A 22,070-nucleotide genomic window follows, 5' to 3' on the forward strand; every position below is an offset into this window, starting at 1 on the left:
GCCTGCGCAGAGCCCGAGACTATTTTTGAAAATGCTGAGGTAAAAGTGGAGCATCAAGGAAAATGGATCTTAGATCTCGGCTTTGTGTGCTCTACTTTCAACTGGTGCTAATAATGGAAGAAAGGGCTATTTTTCCCTATCGTGTAGCTGTATTTCGATGCTATAAATCTATTTTAACGCTGGTTGTGGTGCGTCTGCGGCATCTTCTCTGCTGCACGGGCTGCCAGGCTGGGCCGCGGCCTCCGCGGACCGTTCTCTACCCGGGGCCGGTTGCTCTGGCACTGCCGCCCCCCTTTCCTTTCCCTTCTGGCGCTGGTAACGCTGCTCGGGGCGGGCAGGGCGGCGGAGGGGGCCCCGTCCGGGGCTGCTCGGGGCTGGCAGGGCGGCGGAGGGGGCCCCGGCCGGGGGCGGGCAGAGCCCGGGGCGGGTGGCGGCGCGAACCGCCGCTCCGGATCGCCGCCGAGTGCGCAGGCGCGGCCCCGCGCCCGCCTCAGCGCCCCTTCCCGTGAGGCCCCGCGGCGGGAGCGGCTCTCCCGTCGGGCCGTGCGCAGCCGGAAGCGGAAGTGAGTGTGCTGGTAATCATGGTGCTGCTGGGGCGGGGAAGGAGGTGCCGCCGCCGCCGGGGGCTCGGTGAGCGCGGCGGGGCGGCGGCGGGGCTGCCCGGGCTGGGGGGCGGCGCGGTGCCGCGCAGGCCCTGGTAGCGGGGCGGCACGGGGCCGGGCCGGGCGGGGGTAGCGCCGCGCTGAGGGAGGGGACGCCTTCCCCGGCCCGCGGGCGGTGGCCGCGGCGCCCGGCCCGGCACCTCCGCCTCCATCTCCGCCTCCACTGCCGCCCTGAGGCTGGGCGGGCCCCGGGGCGGCGCCGCACCTGCCCGGCGGCGCTGCGCCTGCGAGCGGAGCCGGGGGCCCGGCGCGGCCCGGCCGGGGCAGAGCCGCCTGACCCCCGCCGCCCTCCTTGTGTTGCAGATGAGTCGTTACGGTCTAAGTTCACGATGTCGCACTGAGGGGCGGTGAGCCATGGGGGAGAACAGTCCTGAAGGCAACGTTACCTACTATGAAGCAGAGGAAGACGATTTAACCCAAGATGACAATATGATGAGGTTTGCTGATAAAAACGGGCTGGTTTCTTCATCATCTGGGACGGTCTATGACAGGACAACCGTTCTGATAGAGCAGGACCACAGCGTATTGGAAGATGATGAGGATGAAGGACAGTGTGGTGATCACTTGCCTTTTCTACCAGAGGGTCATGAAGAAGGATTTCATTTAATAGCAGATCATGAAGGAATGTCCCAGGGTTATGTGCAACACATTATTTCTCCAGATCAGATTCATCTAACGATAAATCCTGGTTCAACTCCTATGCCAAGAAATATTGAAGGAGCAACGCTCACTTTGCAGTCTGAATGCCCAGAAACCAAGCTTAAAGAAGTAAGTAGCTAAAAGTGATTCTGAATTTTATGCTTATTGTGAGTGCTTTTCACCTGGTGACCTTAAATGCTTTGAAAATGTGTTTTTTTTAAAGCTGTTTGCCGGGCGGCAGACAGAAGTTTCCCGTGTTCTTAAAGGTTACTGTGTAGTGGAGTGAATTACACTTTGTTAAATCAGCTGTTACTTCAGTGATCGTAATGCTTTGTGCTGGTAGGCGTAACTGTTTCCCACAGCTGCTTAGTGGATCAGCAGCAAAGCTGTGAGTGTCATCAGTTTTCACTCTAATATCCTGCTGCTTTCTCGTGAAGCAGCCAGGGAGTACTTTTTGACAATAACGCACGATAGCAGGAGAATATGGTACTGAAAATGCATTTATATTAGCAGTGTATGTGATTTTAGTGGTCTTTTATTTTTCTTTTGGTTGGACAATTATTTCCTGGGTTTGGAGATAACTAAAAAGAACATGAACTTTGCTGTTCTGTGGTTAACCGCGTTATTGAGAAAAGCACATCCAAGTTATAGGTTAAATTCCAGACTGTTGGCCGTAGCTAAAGTATGAAACTTAAGATGACAAACTTAAAATTATTTGCAGTTTTATTGTGTTACTCAGAGGGACTGAGAAGAAAATAAGGGAAACTTTAGTCTACCATCTACAGCATTTTGAAAGCTTAAGTCAGCTTACATATTTTAAATGATGACTATTTTTAATTCTGTTTTCCTAATGAATTCTACCTGCATGCAAAACAGTGAGGGCTTTACAGACTGATTTGGGATTCTTGCTTTTTAGGCGCAAAAGCAATGCAAAGTTGACTGAAATACCAGTGCAGTGATAACTTTGTGCTCCTTTTTTGGCCCTCCTGAGTTAAATAAGGGATGATCTGTTCAAGCGTCTGTGCTAGTATCAGTGGTAGTAGTATCAACTACTACTGATGTGTACGGATGTGTAACTGATATTCAGTGTAGGAGAGAATTGCAGAAATGAGCCTTGCTGAGAAAGGAAGCTGGGTTTGAACGCTCTGAATAATTTAGATTAGTGGGGAACCTTCATTATCGCTCACTCGGCAGTGAGGAAATGGGGCTGTAGGAGGTCAGCTCTGCAATTAGTTATGAAACTTCTGGGCAGAGGTTTGTTCAATAAACACATTTAAGTCTAAGGAACTTCTTTTGCTCAGTTATTATTCATATGAGCTGCTGCTGTATCCTACCTTCTTAGCTGCTAAAATATTTAATTTTTGTATGTCAGTCATATCAGTCCTTTCTTTTTGTAGAATAATCAGCTTGCAATCTGAAGTGCCCGAGAACAGTGTGTACTACTAGCTAAACAGATGTTGATGACTGCACATGCAATTAAACTGATTTTATTTCTTCACTCCTCCTTTTTAAAAAAGGCTTGTAAGACCTGGAATTTCCTAATGAAATCCTTTTTCTGAGTTTATTTTCCACAAACAAATCCACAGTCTCCCTTGTTAGATGGGAATGTAGTGAGTATTGGAAGAAGTGGCCCTTCAACAAGGCAGGATATTTTGAAAAAAAGGAAAAGTTTTTGGTTTTGGTAGTAAGGCTCTTGAACTGTAGTTTTTAATAAACCTCTTAGTATGGTTAATTTTCTCTCAATCTTACTGGGACAAAATGCCTTTTTTTTTTTTTTCTTATTCTTTCTCCATCTCCTGTAATTTCTTCCTGATATCCTTTCCTCCCCTACTGTATTTTGCAATAGCTAAATATTTTTCATAGTAGTTACAGTTCTGTGGGATAATGTTGCTTCTCATCTATCGTGTGAAATTAGAAAACCATGGAGGACTTGTTCCTGGATGTGTAATTGTCTGTTCAAGCCTGCATTTTAGAGTAAAGTTTCTCCCTGGATTAATTGAGTAGTAAGATATAAGTGTTGATAACAAATAGCTTGGAACACTCATCTCCATTTAGCAATATGCTGTTAACATCATCTATATCTAAGAGGCAGGAATGAATTCAATATTAGCCAAATTGAAAACTACTGCTAGTCGTTTTATAGTTGTCTTGTGTCTTTCTAGCTTTATAATTATGACACTTCTATGCTCTATGTAAAGATCTCTTGTGTGTCTAACCTGGTTTAATATTCTCCCAATACTAAGATTTTTATCAAAGGAGGGTCAGGTTGTGAAACACTTTCCCTTGTCTTCCTCTTCCACGAATAAGTAGCTGTGCTAGAAGCACCTGAGTGAAATGTAGGTGCTACATATGGGAATAGCAGGTAAGTTTGATAGCCTCTTAGGGTCCTTTCCAACTAGTTTATCAGATCTTTAGCTAGAAACATCTCAAATTATGTTTTTCCTTTTTTTCTCTCTTCTACTAGATTACTGTTCTTTTCTAGGGTCAGCCTGCTTTCCAACGTGTGCCATTCCTTTCTCACATAGTGCAGCAGAAATATTAAGTTATCTGATAATCAAATGGAAATTTAAAATTTCTTTTTTTTTTTTCTTTTTGCCTTTGGGTCAAAATCTATTTCATTGTCTTTGATGCTTAACTGCAGTCCTACCCTGTTTGGTTTCCAGAAATGCATAAAAATTATTAAGTATGCAGCATTTTGTCTCTTAGGTTAAGAGATACCAGTGCACCTTTGAGGGCTGCCCGCGCACCTATAGCACTGCTGGAAACCTGCGCACTCACCAAAAGACGCATCGTGGGGAGTACACGTTTGTCTGCAATCAGGAAGGCTGTGGCAAGGCCTTCCTTACCTCCTACAGCCTCAAAATCCACGTTCGAGTGCACACTAAAGAAAAGCCGTTTGAATGTGATGTGCAGGGCTGTGAAAAGGCATTCAATACACTGTACAGGTAGAAAGTCTTTGCCTATTTCTCTTGTAGGTGTGGCTGTTGCTGTTTTGCAAGTTGCATCTACTTCTTGTTTGTGTCTGAATACAATTGTTATGCTTCTTCCAGGTACAGATCTGAATACAAACCCCCCAAAATGTGGAAATGCTATACCAAGAGTAGGATGACAGAACCTCTGACATACTTAGCTTATTTATATTACAATAGTATGGAAGATGGTGCACAAACACAAGGAATTCTCAGATTTGCTGAGGATTTTGGAAGTGATATCTGTTACTTTCATAAGCTGGTTACCTTCAGTTCAGAGTCTGTTAAGCGTTTGATCCTGTCCTGCACATTTGAATGAACGGCTTGCTTGCCTCAGGTGGGGGCCGTATCGTACTACAAGTCGTAAGAGGGATTTTTTTGGCATGCTTTTTAGGTTGAAAGCACATCAGAGGCTTCACACAGGGAAAACATTTAACTGTGAATCAGAAGGCTGCAGTAAGTACTTCACAACGCACAGTGACCTGAGGAAGCACATTCGAACACACACAGGAGAAAAGCCATTTCGGTAAGTTGCTGGATGGCAGTTTTTACTTCTGTTGTATTTCTGTAGTAGGCCACCTGTGCAGAAAGCAGCTATTGCTGTCCTGAATGAACAGCTGTTCTCATGAGAAAAAAGTGAAGGCAGCTAGCATTTGAGTGTTTGTTCTAGAGCTCCCTCAGGTGCCTGTAAAAGTGGGTGAAATGACAGTCTTCAAAGACAAGAATAGTCAAGCTATTTTTTTAAACATAAATGTGTGCCACGATGAGCATGTTTTTAAAACATTGCTGCTTCTCTGCTGTGATGCAATGTTTATTCCATGAAGGAGGCCCCCCACCCCAAATGCTGACTTCATGCTTGAAATCTGAAGTCCTATTCAGAGCTCTGCTATGGTCTGTCTAGCATGCGTTTCAGCTGTTGGGAGATACCTGATTACTAACACAGATTAGCATTAGGAGTCCTGGGACTGTCGCAAAGTGTGGTCTAAGGTTGTAACTAATGCATCAAAGAAACCTGATGCTAACTCTTCTGTGATGCCTCATTCAGGTGTGAGCACGACGGCTGTGGAAAGGCTTTTGCTGCAAGCCACCACCTTAAAACACACGTTAGGACACATACTGGTAAGTCCCAAGGGTTTGTTTCTTCTTTATTTGAGCTTATTCAGTTTATACTAACTCTTAGAATCCTAATATGTATTTAGACTTACATATAATATGCGGGTGACACCAACTTGAGGGAAGGGATGCCATCCAGAGGGACCTTGACAGGCTGAAGGAGTGCCCATGTGAACCTCGTGCAGTTTAACAAGGCCAAGTGCAAACTCCTGCACCTGGGTCAGGGCAATTCCCATTATTCCATTTATGTGCTTCCATTTCTGCTTGATGGGTCTTGAATTTCATGAGCATGTTTCGAATGTATTGGTAATGATGCATAAAAATTAAATGTTGTGTTCCTGTGTCAGTTCACCTGGTAAAATGGAAGCTTTTATCTGCAAGATTCCCAAGAATGCTGAATGCGTGAAGTGGCATTTAGCAATCTTGTTTGTATAAAATATTATTACTCTCCTATGTGCTTTGAAAGTATGTGTCTCATACAATGTTTTTAAGTTTGTTACATGTATTTTGTGCTGCCTATAGGGGAGAAACCCTTCTTCTGTCCCAGTAATGGCTGTGAGAAGACTTTTAGTACACAGTACAGTCTCAAGAGTCACATGAAAGGTCATGAGAAAGGACATTCCTATAATGCACTTCCCAATAACAATGTTTCTGAGGTTAGTAGCACTTCTTCCTGATGCTTCCGTGTTAGATGGAGATAAAACCATACTTTGGGGAAGAAATTATTTGGTCTGTAGCTTGTTCTAAAGGTGTAACATTTAAGGCTGGGATTTTCAGAGGGAATTGTAACTACTTCATGTCCTGTCTCCCATGAAGAAACCCACGGGTGCCTCTCTTTCACAACAAGAATTCAATTTCAATTCTGAAATTGATGGCATTCAGGGTGGCAGTGTGGGGTTTATTCTCATATGTTTACAGTGTGCTGATAATGACAGTGGGATCAGTATTTCTGAAACTTCTAGCATGGTATTTGGTTACCAAGTTTTATTTAGAAAACCTCATCTAAATTTGTCTATTCATCTTAATCACATTAAAATTAACACTTGGGCTATTGCTGCTTTGACGAGTATGCCATGTACTGGCACAAGTTTATAGGCAGTTATATATATTATCATGTTTTCGCTGTAGATTCTTACGTTTTAGTCAATACTATGTAATAAGCATGTCAAGTAAAATAAATACTGTTAAGGTTTAATTTTTTTTATTTTCTATAGGCTGATTTGTTCCTGTGCTAATTTAAAATTCTAGGTTATTTAATTTTTTTTTAACTAATGTGAAAGATGTTAAGAATCCTTGATACCCACTAAATATCCTTTGCTTAGTAATATTGCTCCTTTGACTTTAGAACTGAGAGTGGGGTCACATATAGGTAAAAAAAATTCTGCATAGACAGAATTGCGTGGACTCTAAAAAGTAATTTAAAACATTTCTGACACTATTTTAAAAACATATAACTCAATTTCTTTTTCTTCTTTACAGGATACAAGCCACTCACTTTGTCTGAGTGACTTAAGCCTCATATCAACAGATTCAGAATTGCGGGAGAACTCTAATCCAGTGAGTCCCAGAATTGCCTCACCCGTAGTTTGAGTTTTGCTTTTCTCTGCCAATGTGCTTGTCCTGTCAACTAGAGCACAGCAGATTAGATATGTATGGCTGGTTGCTTCTGTTTCGCTTGTTCAGGCCTCCAGCATGCTCTGCTTTAGGCTTTCATTTCGCTGGTGGAGGAGATCTACTCACAGAATAAGTGACTCTGAACAGAATTGGTTTAGATGTACTGAATACTGCTTGAGCATCTTGTGGCAGCTTGCAGGAGGCTCTCTCTTGACAAAACATGTATGTTTCTTGCGCAGCCTGTAAATAGGACATATTGCTGTCCTTTTTGGAATGCTGGAACAAAACATAAATATTTCTGTCTAAAAGCAGAATAACTGAGTGAAGGAGAGGGATTTTCCTCCAAAATATGCAGTGCTTAATCCAACCTGTTTTTAAAGGCTCTGCATCTGATTTTACCATAATAATGTTCTTGCTTATTGATAACTGTCGCCTGAGCTTAAATTTTACGTAGAGGAAAATTATATACTGATGAGACTGTGTCGTTCTTTTGTGCTTTGATGTGGAAGCAGTATGCATAGTCCAGGATATAATCTAAGCGGAGCTATTTTGTTTCTGCTCCAGAAAGGGTTTCACAAACAGCCAAGAACAAATTAATATATGTTTCTGTTTCTAACAGAGTATTACAAGAAATAAGGGTTAAACAAAGTGTGGATGCAGAATATATGTTACTTTTGAAGGACTTATTTTGTAAGGATTTGCTCATTGTGCTGATAAATTTGATTGTGGGTAATAAAAATTAAGTGTCATTTTACACTAAGTAAGTGAAATATGTTGCCTTTCCTGAAGGTGGCTGGTTAATTGGAGAGGTATTTCTGACATTCATGTGCTGCTTGACTGGGATTTGTGCAAAGTTTATGGAGACCTGAGATATAACATTTTATGATGTCTTCCTCTTTATTTTCTATTTGTTAGACACACGGACAAGACCTTAGCACAATCTCACCAGCAAGCATCTTTGAGTCTATGTTTCAGAGCCCAGATCACACTGCAAATCAGGACGACTCTCAGCAGACAGGTACAAGTGCTATCTGCGGTATTTTGAGAGAGCTTTTTGACAGTTTTCCCCCTCTGCGTGCATTCCATTCAGCATTCCAGTCTGAAGATTACTGCCCCACGTAACTGAGTAGCAAACAGAACTTTAACTTCAGTGTTGGAGTTCTTTTATGTTGAAATGCATTGTGTTCACAGATGGTGTAACACTCAGACAGCGACGGGAACTGACTGAGTATCTACAGCATGCTGTTGTACAATGCTGACATTGGTGCTCTTGGACTTCCCACATAAGCATTGTTTTCAAGCTTCCTCTTTTGACGTAGCTGCACAAACCCGCTGATTGAAAGGCTTCTTAGAGAGAGCTAATGAGGTTGATCAGCTTGTGTGTAGTATTCAGTGTTACCAGCTTCCTGAATTTGGACCTAATTTTAGATTTCACTGTCTGGTGTTATATGTTCTTGAGCGCTAGTCTGAAGATGTGAAAGTGGTAATGCTTTACTTAAGAAAAAAAGTCTATCAGCTAGCTGTTAAGTTAATTGAAAAAGTTGTTTATTTGGATCTTATGAGAACTGATGTATTAATATTTTTTCTTTGTTTCTTTGGCAGCTGCCTTGATTGAAGGTTTTAACGGCGATGCAGACTCAGTCACTGCAGTTCCGCCTTCTGCAGGAGACGCAGCGTCGTTGTCTCTTCCACTCGTACTGCAGCTTGGCATCTCTGAGCCTTCACATTCAGCACTACAAGCCTCAGCAGTACCTGCTGCTCCCTCCTCCATAGGAACCAGCTCACAGCAAGCTGCATTTGGAAATCCTGCAACTGTTTTACAATCCCCAGAAGTGCCTGTTCCTCACAGCACACAGTTTGCAGCCAGTCACCAAGACTTCCTGCAGCACACTCAGACACCACCACAGCCCATTGTACAAGGACTTTCAGTGGTTGCTGGGGCATCTGCCCCAACAGCATCAAGTGCCACTGAGCCCCTGCCAGCTGTAGTTCAGACTGTGCCTGTTGGCGCGAACTCTGTTCTGACCAGTAATCCAACTATAACAATTACTCCTTCTCAGAGCACCGCTATTCTGCAGTCCAGCATTGTCATGGGAGAGCAAAACCTACAATGGATCTTAAATGGTGCCACTGGGTCTCCACAAAGCCAAGAACAAATGGTTAGTATATCCAGCACGGCTTTGAAACAGCTTGAATCATCTCTCTGCTTCCTAGAGTCCTTGCTTTTGAGAAGGAGGGGGCTCAAACCTGTAATTGTAAGATACAAACCAGGATGCGGTATTGTATAATGCTTATCATGTTAATATGCGTAGACATGTAACCAATGCAGCCCCTAAAGTAGATAGAGAAATAAATAGAAAATAGACAGGGAAACCCAAGGTGCAGAAAAATTTTGCTTTCTTATCTTCCCCAGTGACAGACTTCTCACAGCACATACCAGCTTGGTTTATCGAGGACAGTGGATATCACATGACCTGAGAATATATGCGGGTTTTAATCTATTAATTTTGACAAGTAGAAACACAAAAGACTGTAAATTTTGTGTTTAGACATTTTGTAATCTGTCTCTTCCTAATTTAGCCTGATAAAGATAATGAAAAAATTTTCTGGGCAAACAGAATGTTTCTGGTTCTCAAGTAAATCTGGATAGCTGAGACTTCAAGTGTTTTATCGTGAAGAACACTGTTGCCACCTTTAGGCTCTCAGTTGCAAATGGTCAAGAATGAATGGCTGCAGGTACAAGCAGCACGAGCAAGCACAGCAGTTCTTGAAGAATTCAGTCATTCATTTGTCAAAAACCACAGGCTGTGTTAACAAGCATGTAGTGCGGAGGGTGGTTATTCCCTGTCTTTAGAACCACTGAAATAATACTCTTGAGTTTTGGGATAGCCAGAACATGGCCCAGAACCAAGCTAAATGTTATGATTTTTTATTAGTTTTCCTGTGTGTTCTCTTTGGAATGTGTGTATAGGTGTTTCTTTTGATTGCAGCTGTTTAGAATTTGAACAATAGAAATTTGATTGGAATCAACTTACGCTTTTTTCTTTTTTTTTTTTCTTTTAAGCCACAAGTTCCAAAAGTGGTAGAAAAGGTTTTTTTTACCACTGCGTTACCAGTAGCTGGCAACACAGGTAAGCATGCTTGACACTGAACTTGCTTTTCTCTCTTTCTCTCTGTTTGCAGTGCTGTTAGCTTGACCAGGATTTGTGGTGATTTTATTGCTTGCAGAAATGTTGAAGAAAATCCTTTCAAATTTTTTGTAGCCTTCCTGAGGTTTTAAGTGCAGTCTGCTGTAGACTCATAGGTTTGTGCTGAGATCTGTCCTGTAGTGTTTCTCTAACAACTTGTAAGATAATCAGGTTCACAAATCCAGCATTCATAAAAATGGTATTTTAATGGAACTTATATAGAAGACAGAAATGCAAGGACATAACTTGGTTTTTGTTCTTTTAAGTGAAGACATGAAACAGGTAGTAAACTAGTAAACTTAATCAGTTCTTTAGCAATTGTTTTTGGTAAGCACTATCAGTAAGATTCATCAAGATGATAACTGTAGAAGTTCTGTTCTATAACATGCTTCCTACACAGTGTTGTTATATTGCAAAGATGAATCAGTCAGAATCAAGAGAAATCAGGTAAGTTGTATTTTTAAAAAGAATAACTTATATTTTAAAGAAGAAAGGAAGCCAGGCAAGTAGAGCAGCATCGGAAGAGTGAGGAGGAAGCATGAAAAGCAAGATGGGAGAGGAAAGCAGACTAGAGAAAATGGACAGGAAAATACCTGTGTTGGTGTCAAGGAGTAGGATTGATGGTGTAATGTTGTATCATCTTCAAAGATTTGTGCATAGGGACTGGGGCATTTGAATGCCACTCTTTATTGGATTTTATGCCGTAAAAGTTAAAATGGCTGTCAGAGAAGAGACATACTGTGCTGTGTAAAAAATTTGTATCAGACTTCTAACGCCTGGGTTCAACCTGGACAGGTTGCTCATCAACAGAGAGTACCTGCCACTTTTTTCTTATCTGTCATCTGCTAGAGGTCTTCATTGTGCTTGAACAAAGTAACACGCAATCTCTGCTGCAAGGTGCATACAGTCTAATTTAACAACGATGATTTGTCCTTCCCTGCTGTGAAATTATGTAGTTCCATTGTGTTTTGTCTTTGTTTCTCCTTCAGGAAACCCTGTTCAGCAGATTGGTCTCAGTGTTCCTGTCATTATTATAAAGCAGGAGGAGGCCTGCCAGTGTCAGTGTGCCTGCCGAGACTCTGCCAAGGACAAAGCCACCCTTAAGAAGGAATGTTCCTCACCTGATTCAAAAGCTTTGGAGCAGCCAGCTCCCCAGCTGCAGCCTCAGACCTTTCCTTCCTCTTCCCCTTCTCCTTCATGTGGGCAGAGCAGTCAGATAGTTAACCCTTCAGACTCACAGACTGAAACATTAAGTGCCATGGATGTGTCGGACTTCCTGTCCCTCCAAAGCCCTGAAACCCCATCTAATATAATTCCAATCGAAGCACTACTGCAGGGTGAGGAAGAAATTGGTTTGAATAGCAGCTTCTCTAAGTGAAGATGTTCCAGATTTTCCTTTGCACCTGGAGGGTAAAACCCTTCTCCTTAGAAGCAGAAACTGAAGGATCGATTCTTTTTCCTTCCTTTTTGGAAGTTTTGTGGCTTATTTCTGCTTCACAGATGTCATCTTAGTCACGTCCCAGGTACATCCATCTTTGAGAATCTATCTAAAAAATGAAACGGGGGGGAAAAAAAAAAAAAGAAAAAGCTAAGTTATATATGAACTGTTTTGGCTGCACTGTCTGTCACTTTTGCTTGTCATATGTGAACACAGAAGTTAAGGTTACTCGTGTGCAAAAAGATTTTAAAAAGAAAAAGGGGGGTTAGTTTGTCTCCAATTGCACATCACGTTTGGGATTAAGGTACTGGCAGCGAGTGGGTCTTTGTTACAACTCCTTGGGTCTATAATTTTCTTCTGTCTCTTATGTCTGATACTAACCGTGCACTATAAGGGGAGCCCAGGAAAGGAATTTGCTGTAGTAGAAAATGGCATTATTGTAGAAGATTATTTATCGGCAGTTTTATTGGAATGCGATTGTCACATCACTGAGTTGGGAGCTGATGCCTGGGTTTGCTTTGTACTAATGCTGTTACTAAAGCCTACAGAAACTTTTGGGGAGTTTGTTTCAGTGGAGCACAAGTACCTTGTGCTCCTGGTAGATCTGTTCATTTAATTTCGTTAGTATTTGAAAGTGTGGTGGCAGGCACGCTGTTTCAGAACGTGGAAACACAATTGGAGCACTTGCTTACTCAGGCTCAAGAGTCTGTTTTCTTTGCCTGTCTTTGAAGGATGCAGTGAGTCCCAGAGGCAGTCAGATTGGTGCCTGCTGCTCTTTCGATTTATTTGGCTCTGTTCAGAAATAAGTCATCCTCTTAACCCCCTGCAGCTGTTTAATCAGGAGCATGGTGCCTTTGTTGCTTACTCTCATCTTTTGTCAAGAACAACTCTAGGAAAATTTCAGAATGATTCAACATAAATTCAGTTTGAATCCAGTGAGTCTATCCTTCAGCTGTCCATAAATGCTACCTTTTTTTTCTGTTAAGCTATATAATTTCTGCCTGAATCTGCCTCCAACCTACTGCAATGCCAGCTTTTTGTGCACGGGGCTATTTCTTGACTAAAAGATGTTACACAACATAGTAGTTTTTCGTATCAAACTGAAAGTCTATATTCTAACCTACTCAGGGTAAATAAAACACAAACCCCCCTTCCACCAAAAAGCCTGTAATGTTGCAATAAATGCAGTCTCATTCTAAATGGTTTATTTATGCTGCATTATTTTAAAAGATGTAATTTTATAGTGTTTTATCCATCTTTCTGGCTTTGGCTGTCAGTCTTTTTGTGTTAAAGGAAAGAATATTAAATAGTCTTTATTCAGTTTACAGTGTTGTCATTAGTGAGATACAAAGATAATGACTGTAAGCCAATTAATGTGGAGCGTCTCTGCGCACTAAATTTAGGAATGCAAACTCCTATGGATAGAGATCTTTCACTCTTTGTATTTGATCAAAGCTGCTTTCTGTACCTGCTGCGGGGAGAATCCTATGAGTGCAGCCAGACCTCCCCAGGGTGATTAGCAGGTTTTTTAACCCTCTTATAACATGCTCTGTGTAGCCTTACCAACACTGCTGTCACAGTTTGAGCTGAGACAGTGGCTTAAGCAATCTCATGTGCTATTCCCTTGCGAATCCGCTGCCGCGGCACAGATGGAAATGGGCTGGAGGGAACTGGCCTTTCACCTCTCTGACAACTTGCTTCCAGTTGTTCAGTGCGGAAGGGTAGAACTGTCCCGTGGGGGTGAACGTGAGGGAGGAGAGGCTGTGCAAAGAATGCTGTGTGCCTGGGAAGCGTCGTGTCACTCTTCTCGGGCAGAGTGCTCGTTTTGGTAATTGCAGTGACGAGCTTGGGGGCACCAGCTGAACTGGAAATACGCTAATTGCGTTTCCTCTCTGTGCGTGTTGGCGCGTGTTGCAGTGCTGTCGCAGCAGGGACGTGGGTCCTGCAGCAATAAGGTTTGCATCCATGAAATGCAGATTAACAAAGCGTTTTATGTTTTGTTCTTGTAATGGTCATCCTTGGAGGGCAGTGAGATGGTGGCCCCCTTTGTTTTTCTCTAACAGCTTCATTTTGTGATGCGGTTTGAACACAGCAGTAAGAACTGCTTTGAACACGAAATAGTCTGAAGCCTGTGTGGCTGGGACTGTCCTCACCAGGGTGAGTCTCCTGCCAGCTCTCTTGCATAGAGCTCAGCTTCGGAGGAGCGTGAGGTGCCTCGGGGGCACAGGCCACTGCAAGGGGCCTGGCGCCTCTCCTGTGGCATAGCGTGGCAGTGGTGTTTGGGGGTGAGTGGGTGTATGTGTGTGTGCACGGGAGAGACTCTGCTAATGCAGGAGCAGGTAGATTCCTCTGGAGTTGTGGAGTTTTCTCTGATGGGGAAAAGGGTACCAGATATGGTCTGAAATGTGACAGCTGGGGGATTTAGCAACCTCCTCTGAGCCTTTCCGTCCTTCAGGGAAGCGTTTTTCCATGCTACTTTTGCTACTCGTGACTTAGTCCACCTAAAACACGCTTCTGGTTGGACCAGATAGCATCTCCAGAAACTCCTTTGTGACAAAAATGAGTAGAAAAATCTAGCAAAGGCTTTGAAATCAGAAGCTAATTTGGAAGTGTGGTGATGGGCAGCAGCGAGGTGCTGCCCGCATCCTTTCTGGGCGGGTGTCAGAGGTTGACCTCTCTGCTGTTTTCTCTTCACAGCTACTGTTTTCTGTTGGTGTGTTCTAGGAAAAGCGATGTGTTCCGAGTTTGTGCTTTGAGGTGCATTGGGTTTGCTGTTACCCTCTTGTACGTGCATCAGGCAGGCTGTGATTTAGGTGAGACTAATTAGAGCTTGTAATGAGGCAAGAGCAGCGTGATTCTGTGAACCCACAGGCCGCTGCACCACAGACTGTGCATCCCACCCGACTGCGTTGTACAGGTGTGTGCTTTTGTTGTTTAATTGTTGGTCTGCTTTCCAGAGCGTTCCATGCTGTGTGTATCTGATACATTTCACAGGGGACACTTGGTGTCATCCCCAGCGCTGTGTGATCAAACGTTGTACCTTTGGGGTAGTCACTAACACGCATGGATGGGAGGAGATCCGTGAGCAGCTGGCAGGCGAGGGCAGTCGTAGCAAAGCCCTGAGATGCCTTGGTGCCAGAGAATTTTCTGTCCTTCTCCCCTTGTTGCCCCAGCATTTAGCATATTCACAGTAACATTTTTAATAAAGGGGGGAGTTTCTACCGTTGTAGATCTGTAAGGTGTTGGATTCCCAGAAAGGGGCATGTTCTGTTAATACGCTGGAGCCTCCGAGAACCATGTGTCCTCCCTCTGCAAAGTCTGCGTTTCACAAACCCCTTCAGTTATCAGTCAGAGAGCAAAATGCACTGCTCTGGGTTGTTCTGTGTTAAAGGTTTTGCCGTTTTGTGGCTTGTGGGGATTTACTTGGTTACTTACAGCTTCTAGATGCGTGCAGAAGCTTAAACATGTAGAATGGGTCTAATTATCAACATCAGTAGCTCTAGTCGCCAAGCAGTGACCCAAGCAAGCAGACTTGGCGTGCAGTTGAAGGCTGTAGAAGTTGCTTTTCATGCTTGTAGATGGTAGAGGGATGGAAAATCAGCACTGTTTAAATGCTGGTACTGAATTATATAGAACAAAGTACGAATTGGGCACTTCTGTAATGCTGACTGTGTCCAGAAAGACTAGTTCGCAGAACCTCATACTGGTATCTAAAATGCACTTTAGGTTATTTTATCTTTAACCCAATTGCTGCAATTTCTTTTGTATATACTTTCACAAAGTTTATTTTTGCTCTGAGTAAAAGTTAACAGGGGTGTGCAAAGATGAGCACTTAACTTGGTGCAATACTTGTAGCTAAAGATCGTTGTCCCGTGTGGTCAGTCTGTCTGTGTCTGTCTAACGGAATAGAGATAGTCACTAGCCCAGTGACGTACTGCCCTTCCCTCTCTGTACCCAAGAGAAATTATGCATCATTAGCAAACGTCCAATCTATGCAAATATTCCACTGAGAGCACTATGCTTTAGCAGGCCTTTTCTCTCACGCTTTCTGGTGGGCTGCTTGTCACTTCTGTTGGACACAGCTGTATTCTTTGGTGTAACCCTTTCTCCCTCATCCGCCGCTCTGTTCTGCCACACGAGCGTGAACAGAAGTGACAAGCTCTTCTGGAACAGGCATGTTGCACCTTTAAATCTTGTCTTCGCGATCGTTGTTGATGTCATGTTATCTGCCTTACTTCGTGGAGGATGGCCTTCTGCAGTCATCCAAGATATTGTTTTTGCAACTGCAGCAATTGTTAAACTGTTTACAGTGCTCTTCCTGCCCCGGTTACAGATACGGCTCGGAGGACTGGCCTGTTGGTTGTGGCACTGCTGGGGCAGAGTAGTTAAGGCGTGACTGGCCTTGGAGCTGATAGGAGATGAAAAGCTGTTCCTGATGGCGGGGGGGTGGCATGGCTGGCAACTGAAACGAGGGGCAGCCAGGTCTGTGAGGTAGAGCAGATGGGGCCTTGGTGTCATGTTCTTTGTTGTGCTGCTGGCTGGCTGTGAGAGCTTGGGCAAGTCACCTCACCTCTCCGTGCCTCGGTTTCCTCCCTGTGCAATGAGGACAATGAAACCTGTCTTTGTAAAATGCTTTGAGATCTGTGGGTGAGAAGTCCTTGGCATTAGTGATCTGAGCTAGCTGGGCAGAACTGTTAGAGTCAATTTGGACTGTAAGGCAAAAAAAAAAAAAAAAAGGCATGTCTTTAATAAGCCCTACAAATTTCTGATTGCATAGTTTTTAATTGGTACACTATTTTTTCCGTAACATATTTTGGAAACAATGTCAAGTTTTTATAAATGTTACCTGTAGTTGATACTCATGGACAGGGCTGAACTTTTAACTTTTTTGCGTCTTGTCATGATATATATCATATGTTCTAGAAGTTGGATTCTGTGTCTGCACTGAGAAATGCAAATTAAACTGGATATTTAAGTAGTAGTGTACATAGTCTAAGTGTGTGTGTTCTTGGAACTAGTTTAAAAATCCCACACCATGCTTTTGGTGGTGTGCAAGCTGGCCAAAATTTGGTTCATTATGCAGTGTACACTTTCTCAAATAAATGCAGTTTCTACTTTTTCTTACAAGAAATTTTTTTCATATGACCTTTTTCAGCAAAACCAAGGGTATGTTTTTGCAGTACCATAGTTACAGTAGCTGGTATTTCTTGCTGTGTGGCTTTGTGTCCTTCCACTTGCTTGCTGAACCGGAGCGATCAGTCTGACCCTTGAAGGGAGAGAGAGGTGTAGGTGCAGTTCTGCTTCACACAGACCAGCGTCAGCGCGGCGGGCAGGGATGCACACCCTCCAGCCTGGGTAGTTACCGGAGCCGCCTGCAGCACCCACAGCTGCGTCGCTGTCAGCCCAGGAAGTCCAGGAGAGCTGCAGGTTGTCTGCTTACTGCTTGTGTTTTGTTTGGCACGTGTGGGGAGCTGGGCGATGGTCTTGGAGATTACAAAATAAAAGAACCCCGGGTTTTTCAAGAATGTGTGTATGGTATTAAAGGAATTTATTTAACTATGAAATGTGGGAACAAATGTGCTTACATTGAGCAATGTGAAGATGTTAGTTACAGGTACAGTACTTCCAAAGGAAGAGCATCTCCAAAACCCAAAAAAGAGTTAAATATGAATTTGTATTTTTTGAAGAATGTAAAATGTGAAATAACGGTGTTTGCTTAATTGCTCATTTTGTATGAAGTTAATATTGTACTTTGAAATATCTGCAAAGAAGTGGAAATTAACTTTTTTTGGAATTGAAAGCAATATTAATACTAATGGAATCCTAATTAAATGCTTATTTAAATATTGTGTTATAATAGTCTTTCCTCAGAGTATTTATGAATTATCTGGGAGACGAGTGTGAGGATCCTTCCCCTGCCCCCTGAGGACAGATCAGGAGGTTGAAGGTATTTCCAAACCCTGACAGCAGCATTTGCCTTAGCAGACTCCCCTCTTCCCCACCGCCTGACCTTCACAAACAAGCAGATTTGCTGCCTGCAGGACAAGGCACAGCTTTCACGCTGCTCCAGCCCTTCTAAAGTCAAGTCAGTCGTTAACTAGTCCTGATCCTGTTAACAGTGAAGGAAAGTCACCCTCGGACAGCCTGGTGCCTCCTTCAGGAAGCAGCAGCGCGGATGAGACACGGGCTAAGCCACTCTTGCTTTATTTTAAAGTGCAAATTCCGTCAGACACGGGATCGGTGCAACACGAGAAAGCCACAACCGAGGGAAGCGGCTGCCGTCGCTGGCTCATCGCTCCGTGGTTCTTCCCCCGGCACGACCCGGTGAGGCTGCTCCAGGGCCTGTAACCGCGCACACGCCCTCGCTCCCCGCTGGCTCCGGCCGCCGGCCCCGCCCAGACCGGCTCCCGCCGCCGCCGGTCCCGGGCGGGTCCAACCGCGACTCCTCAGCGCTCCGCGTCCCCCCCGCTGCCGGGCGCGGAGCTGCCCCGGCCGGGCCCGGCGCCCCGGGGAGCAGGGAGGGGCGGGCGGGGGCCGGTGCCGGTGCCGGTCCCGGGGCGGGGGGCGGTGGGCGGTCGGCGCCCAGCGCGGCGCGGAGGGCGGCCAGCTCCGCCGTCAGCTCCTCGCAGGCGGCCATGCGGGCCCGCAGGTGCCGCTGCCGGGCCTCCAGCAGCCTCCGCAGCGCGCCCTGCACCTGCGGCGGAGACGGGCGGCGGTCACGGGCCGCGGTCACGGCAGCTCCCCCGCCCTCCCCGGCACCCACCGTGGGCCGCCCGCCGCGCGCCGCCATCCCGGCCCCGCCCCGCGTCGCCGTGGGACAGGCCGGGCCGCCCCGCCCCCGGATGTGCGTCACCGCCCCGCCCCCCCCGCGCCGGAAGCGGCGGGTGCATGCGGAGCGCGCGGCGGGCGGCGCGGGCGGCGCTGGCTCGGGCCGGGGAGGGGATGGCGGGCCCGGGGCTGGGCCTGGGCCGTCCCCGCGGCGCCCGCCTGCTGCTGCCGACACAGCCGGACCCGCGAGGTGCGGGCGGGGCCCCCGGGGCCGGCCGGGGCGGTGGCGTGGAGGGAGAGTGGGCCGGTAGGGCGGGAGGCCCGGGGCCGGGGTGGGGTGGGCCGGCGGCGGGGGGGTCCCGGGCCCTGCGCTGACCCGCCGGTGTCGCGCAGGCTGGCGGGAGGCGGTGGCGGCCGCGGCGGGCGCGCTGCAGGCGGGCGGGCTGGTGGCGGTGCCGACGGACACGGTGTACGGCGTGGCGTGCCTGGCGCAGGACTCCGGCGCCGTGCGGAGCATCTACGGCCTGAAGGGGCGGAACGGCGGGAAGCCGCTGGCCATCTGCCTCGGGGACGTGGAGCGCCTGTACAGGTGGGCGCTGCTCGGGGACCCCGGCGCGGCTCCGGAGCCCTCGCACGGGACCGACCGCCCTGCGCGAGCGGGGCCGCCCGGTGCCCTCGGCTGGGGGGGGGCGGCTGCTCACCCGCCTTTAACGCGCCTCCTCCCGCCGTGCAGGTACTGCCACGTGAACGTGCCGGACGAGTTGTTGCGGGACCTGCTTCCAGGACCCGTGACCCTGGTCTTAAAACGTTCGGAAGAACTGAATAAAGACTTGAATCCTTTCACATCGGTGGGTCTTTGCCGCAGGATGCATCTCTGGGTTTGAGGGACAGCGTGCTGGTTTTGTGCTTCTGCTGCGGTAGCTTCTGTTCCTAGGCGGGTGTTCAGCGTGCTTACCGGTGACCGGCGCTTTCCCAAAGCTGGTCCGCGTGCTGTCGGGCTCCTTGTGACGTGTTTGAACACGGCGGCACCCAGCGTTCGGGGCTGACTGACAAAGGCACGTCTGGTATTATTGCCGGTTCAGCAGGTGTTGGTGGATTGATGCTCTTAGAGCATCGCCTTTAAGTTGAGGGCTTTAGGCAACGCAAGATTAAGAACATTTTCCAGTTACTGCGTGTAACACCATGCTGTCTTCTTCCTTGTAGCTGGTCGGTGTTCGTATTCCAAACCACCCTTTTATTAGGGAGTTGGCACGAGCTTGCTCTGGACCACTGGCTTTAACGAGCGCTAACATCAGCTGCCAGGCGAGCACGCTGACCGTTACGGTAAGGCTGGTTTTGCCACTGAGTGACGTTGTTGTGGTAGTCTGTCGGAGCCCCAAGCTCTCACAGTTGGACGCCAGCTTTAGCAATAAAGCAAGGATTTCTCTGTTGCTATTGTATTTTTTTTATGATAATCTCTAGTTAAAACAGCCTGCACATATGTGCTGTGGGGTATCTGTCTTGCTGTGATCCTCACCTTAAAAAGCAAGGAGGGCAGAGCTGAGAAGTAATGTTTAAAGGCTTATACACAGCTTTTGAAGAGGGTGCCAGATCTGAAAGATGGAAACTGCTGTAGGAGGGATGGCTGTGGAATGAGGCGGCTGCTGTCTGTACAGCCCCATGCAGGCTGGTAACTGTCGCTCAAGGAGATGTCTTTGCAGAGCTTGTGACCCTGGTGATGGTACAGTTGGGCATAGAACCAGACAGACACCCTGTCCTTGCCTCTAAAAGTCTTGATAGACTTCTAGCTTTTTTTGTGTGCTCCTCAATAAACAGTGGTGCAGCTGAGAAGTCTTCAGCCAGAGAATCCTTGTGGCTATCCTGCATGTCTGAGAGAAATCTGTTCTCAGAAATCCAACTGGGATGTGACTGTGACAGAAAAAAAGTGAGCTGACCTGACAGAGGAAGGGGAGAGACCACCTCCCTTGACACCAGGACGTCCAGTAGCGTTTGCTAAAACACGATCACAGACCGTCTGCAGGACTGTTAGCCACATCTCCTTTTTTCAGGAATTCCAAGACCTGTGGCCTCAGTTGTCCTTAATCATCGACGGCGGCCCCATAGGAGATGTCCAGAGCCCAGAGTGTCGTTTGGGGTCAACGGTGGTTGACTTGTCTGTCTCGGGGAGATTCACCGTCATTCGTCCTGGCTGGTGAGCACTCTTTGCGGAATATACTGTAGCTTTTTCTTTGCTTTAAATGAAATGAAGCTTTCAGGTTAGGGTGGGTCGTGTTTTGGTTCTTTTCCCATAGCAATTGAACCTTCACATTAATGTTGCTTAGCATAATTACCAGCATGCTGAGAAATCCTGACAGAGCACTCCAAATTCCGAGCCCAGGAGACCCCTTTCTCGAAGCTTCTGTGTGAAATACTCTAGTTTCTCGAGTTCATGTTCTCCTTGATTCGACGTGCAGTACTGCGTCTAGCTGATTGCTCTTTCCTAGAAAATGCAGTTTAATCCTTAACACCCTTTTTCCTTACGGTTCTGTTTCACCCCACAGCGCGCTGACCTCGACAGTTGAAATCCTGAGGCAGAAGTACGGCTTGGTACCCGAACCGTCGTGAGACTGCAGACTGGGGCGGCTCCGCAGAGCTGGTGAGGCTGGGCACCGTGTGCCTGCGCATTCAGGAAGTGGGCGTTCGTGGCCTTGTTTAATAAGGTCGATGGGTTATGGCAAGGTTAATAAACAAAAGGTAAAAAAAAAAGATAAAAAAACAGAGCAACAGTTGATGGGTATCTGTTAATTAGTATCACGTCTGCTGTAGTCTGAGAAACTGACCCAAATACGCGCTGACCTCTGTGCTGCTGTACCGTTCCTGGGTCGCTGTTTTAGTAACGTGGTCAGGCCTTTGAAATACAGTAATTTGAACGTTAGATGTTCTCAGGCTGGGATGGTGAAGATGGTGTCTGATCCACCCTCCCCTTAGCACTTATTCCATGTGTTTGTTTATTGTGTCTGCACTGAAAGAAAAGCAAAGAGGGAAAAGAGGTTTCTCAAGCTTTCATGATGTTGTAGCTGTGGTGTCCTCTGGCTGTTTCTCTGTTCTAAATGTAATCACAACCTCCTACTGAGATGAAACTGTAAGTGCTTTTACAAATAAGAGTATTCAAATGGTCCCTGTCTAGACAAGAGCTGCTCAGAAAGACCTGGCTGCCTCCTCATACAAAGAAGGAAAACAAGCTCTTGGTGTGCTGATCTTCATTTTTTAAGCGTGGACTTCCCTCTCTTGGTTTTGTTCTGAAAACAGTGCTAAGCTGAAGTAAACAGGGAATGGGTGAAAGTTTCCTCTGGTATTTATTCTTCATTGAAAAGTAAAGTTTATGGAGCTGCTATTAATTTAAAAACTTGTAAGCAACTTGCATGGTTTTGTTAAAAATGCTTATTTTTAGGCATTGTCGTCCATCGCTTCTGACGGACTTAGGTGCTTGGTGAGAACGTGTGTGTCGTCATATGTAGAACCTTGTTTCACATCTAGAGCTGCCAGTTCTCCTTTTATTGATACAGACAAGTATACGTTAATTTTATGGCTAATTTAGAAGGGTCCAAGGATGGCTAAAATAACAAAAATAAGGGAAAGCTCCTGGGAGCTGAACCTCTTTCAAAGCACAAATTAATGGTGTTTTCAGCTGCATTTTTAT

The 22,070-nt window shown here is 46.0% G+C and overlaps 2 protein-coding genes across 2 annotated transcripts; both read left to right on the forward strand.

Annotated features, from left to right (window-relative positions):
• The first annotated feature begins 570 nt into the window (after nucleotides 1-570).
• On the forward strand, nucleotides 571-17,438 carry MTF1 (metal regulatory transcription factor 1). The gene is made up of 11 exons (XM_068417975.1): nucleotides 571-630; nucleotides 966-1,430; nucleotides 4,008-4,246; nucleotides 4,665-4,796; nucleotides 5,316-5,389; nucleotides 5,906-6,039; nucleotides 6,863-6,940; nucleotides 7,913-8,015; nucleotides 8,600-9,156; nucleotides 10,062-10,128; nucleotides 11,175-17,438. The coding sequence occupies exons 2-11, from the start codon at nucleotides 1,017-1,019 to the stop codon at nucleotides 11,561-11,563; spliced, it is 2,187 nt and encodes a 728-aa protein (XP_068274076.1). The 5' UTR covers nucleotides 571-630; nucleotides 966-1,016; the 3' UTR covers nucleotides 11,564-17,438.
• Nucleotides 17,439-18,511: 1,073 nt separating this feature from the next.
• YRDC (yrdC N6-threonylcarbamoyltransferase domain containing) lies at nucleotides 18,512-21,776 on the forward strand. The gene is made up of 6 exons (XM_068418078.1): nucleotides 18,512-18,641; nucleotides 18,785-18,980; nucleotides 19,125-19,239; nucleotides 19,595-19,714; nucleotides 20,440-20,582; nucleotides 20,932-21,776. The coding sequence occupies exons 1-6, from the start codon at nucleotides 18,512-18,514 to the stop codon at nucleotides 20,993-20,995; spliced, it is 768 nt and encodes a 255-aa protein (XP_068274179.1). The 3' UTR covers nucleotides 20,996-21,776.
• Nucleotides 21,777-22,070: the final 294 nt, after the last annotated feature.

This window comes from Nyctibius grandis, chromosome 24, assembly GCF_013368605.1.
Source record: "Nyctibius grandis isolate bNycGra1 chromosome 24, bNycGra1.pri, whole genome shotgun sequence".
NCBI lineage: Eukaryota > Metazoa > Chordata > Aves > Nyctibiiformes > Nyctibiidae > Nyctibius > Nyctibius grandis.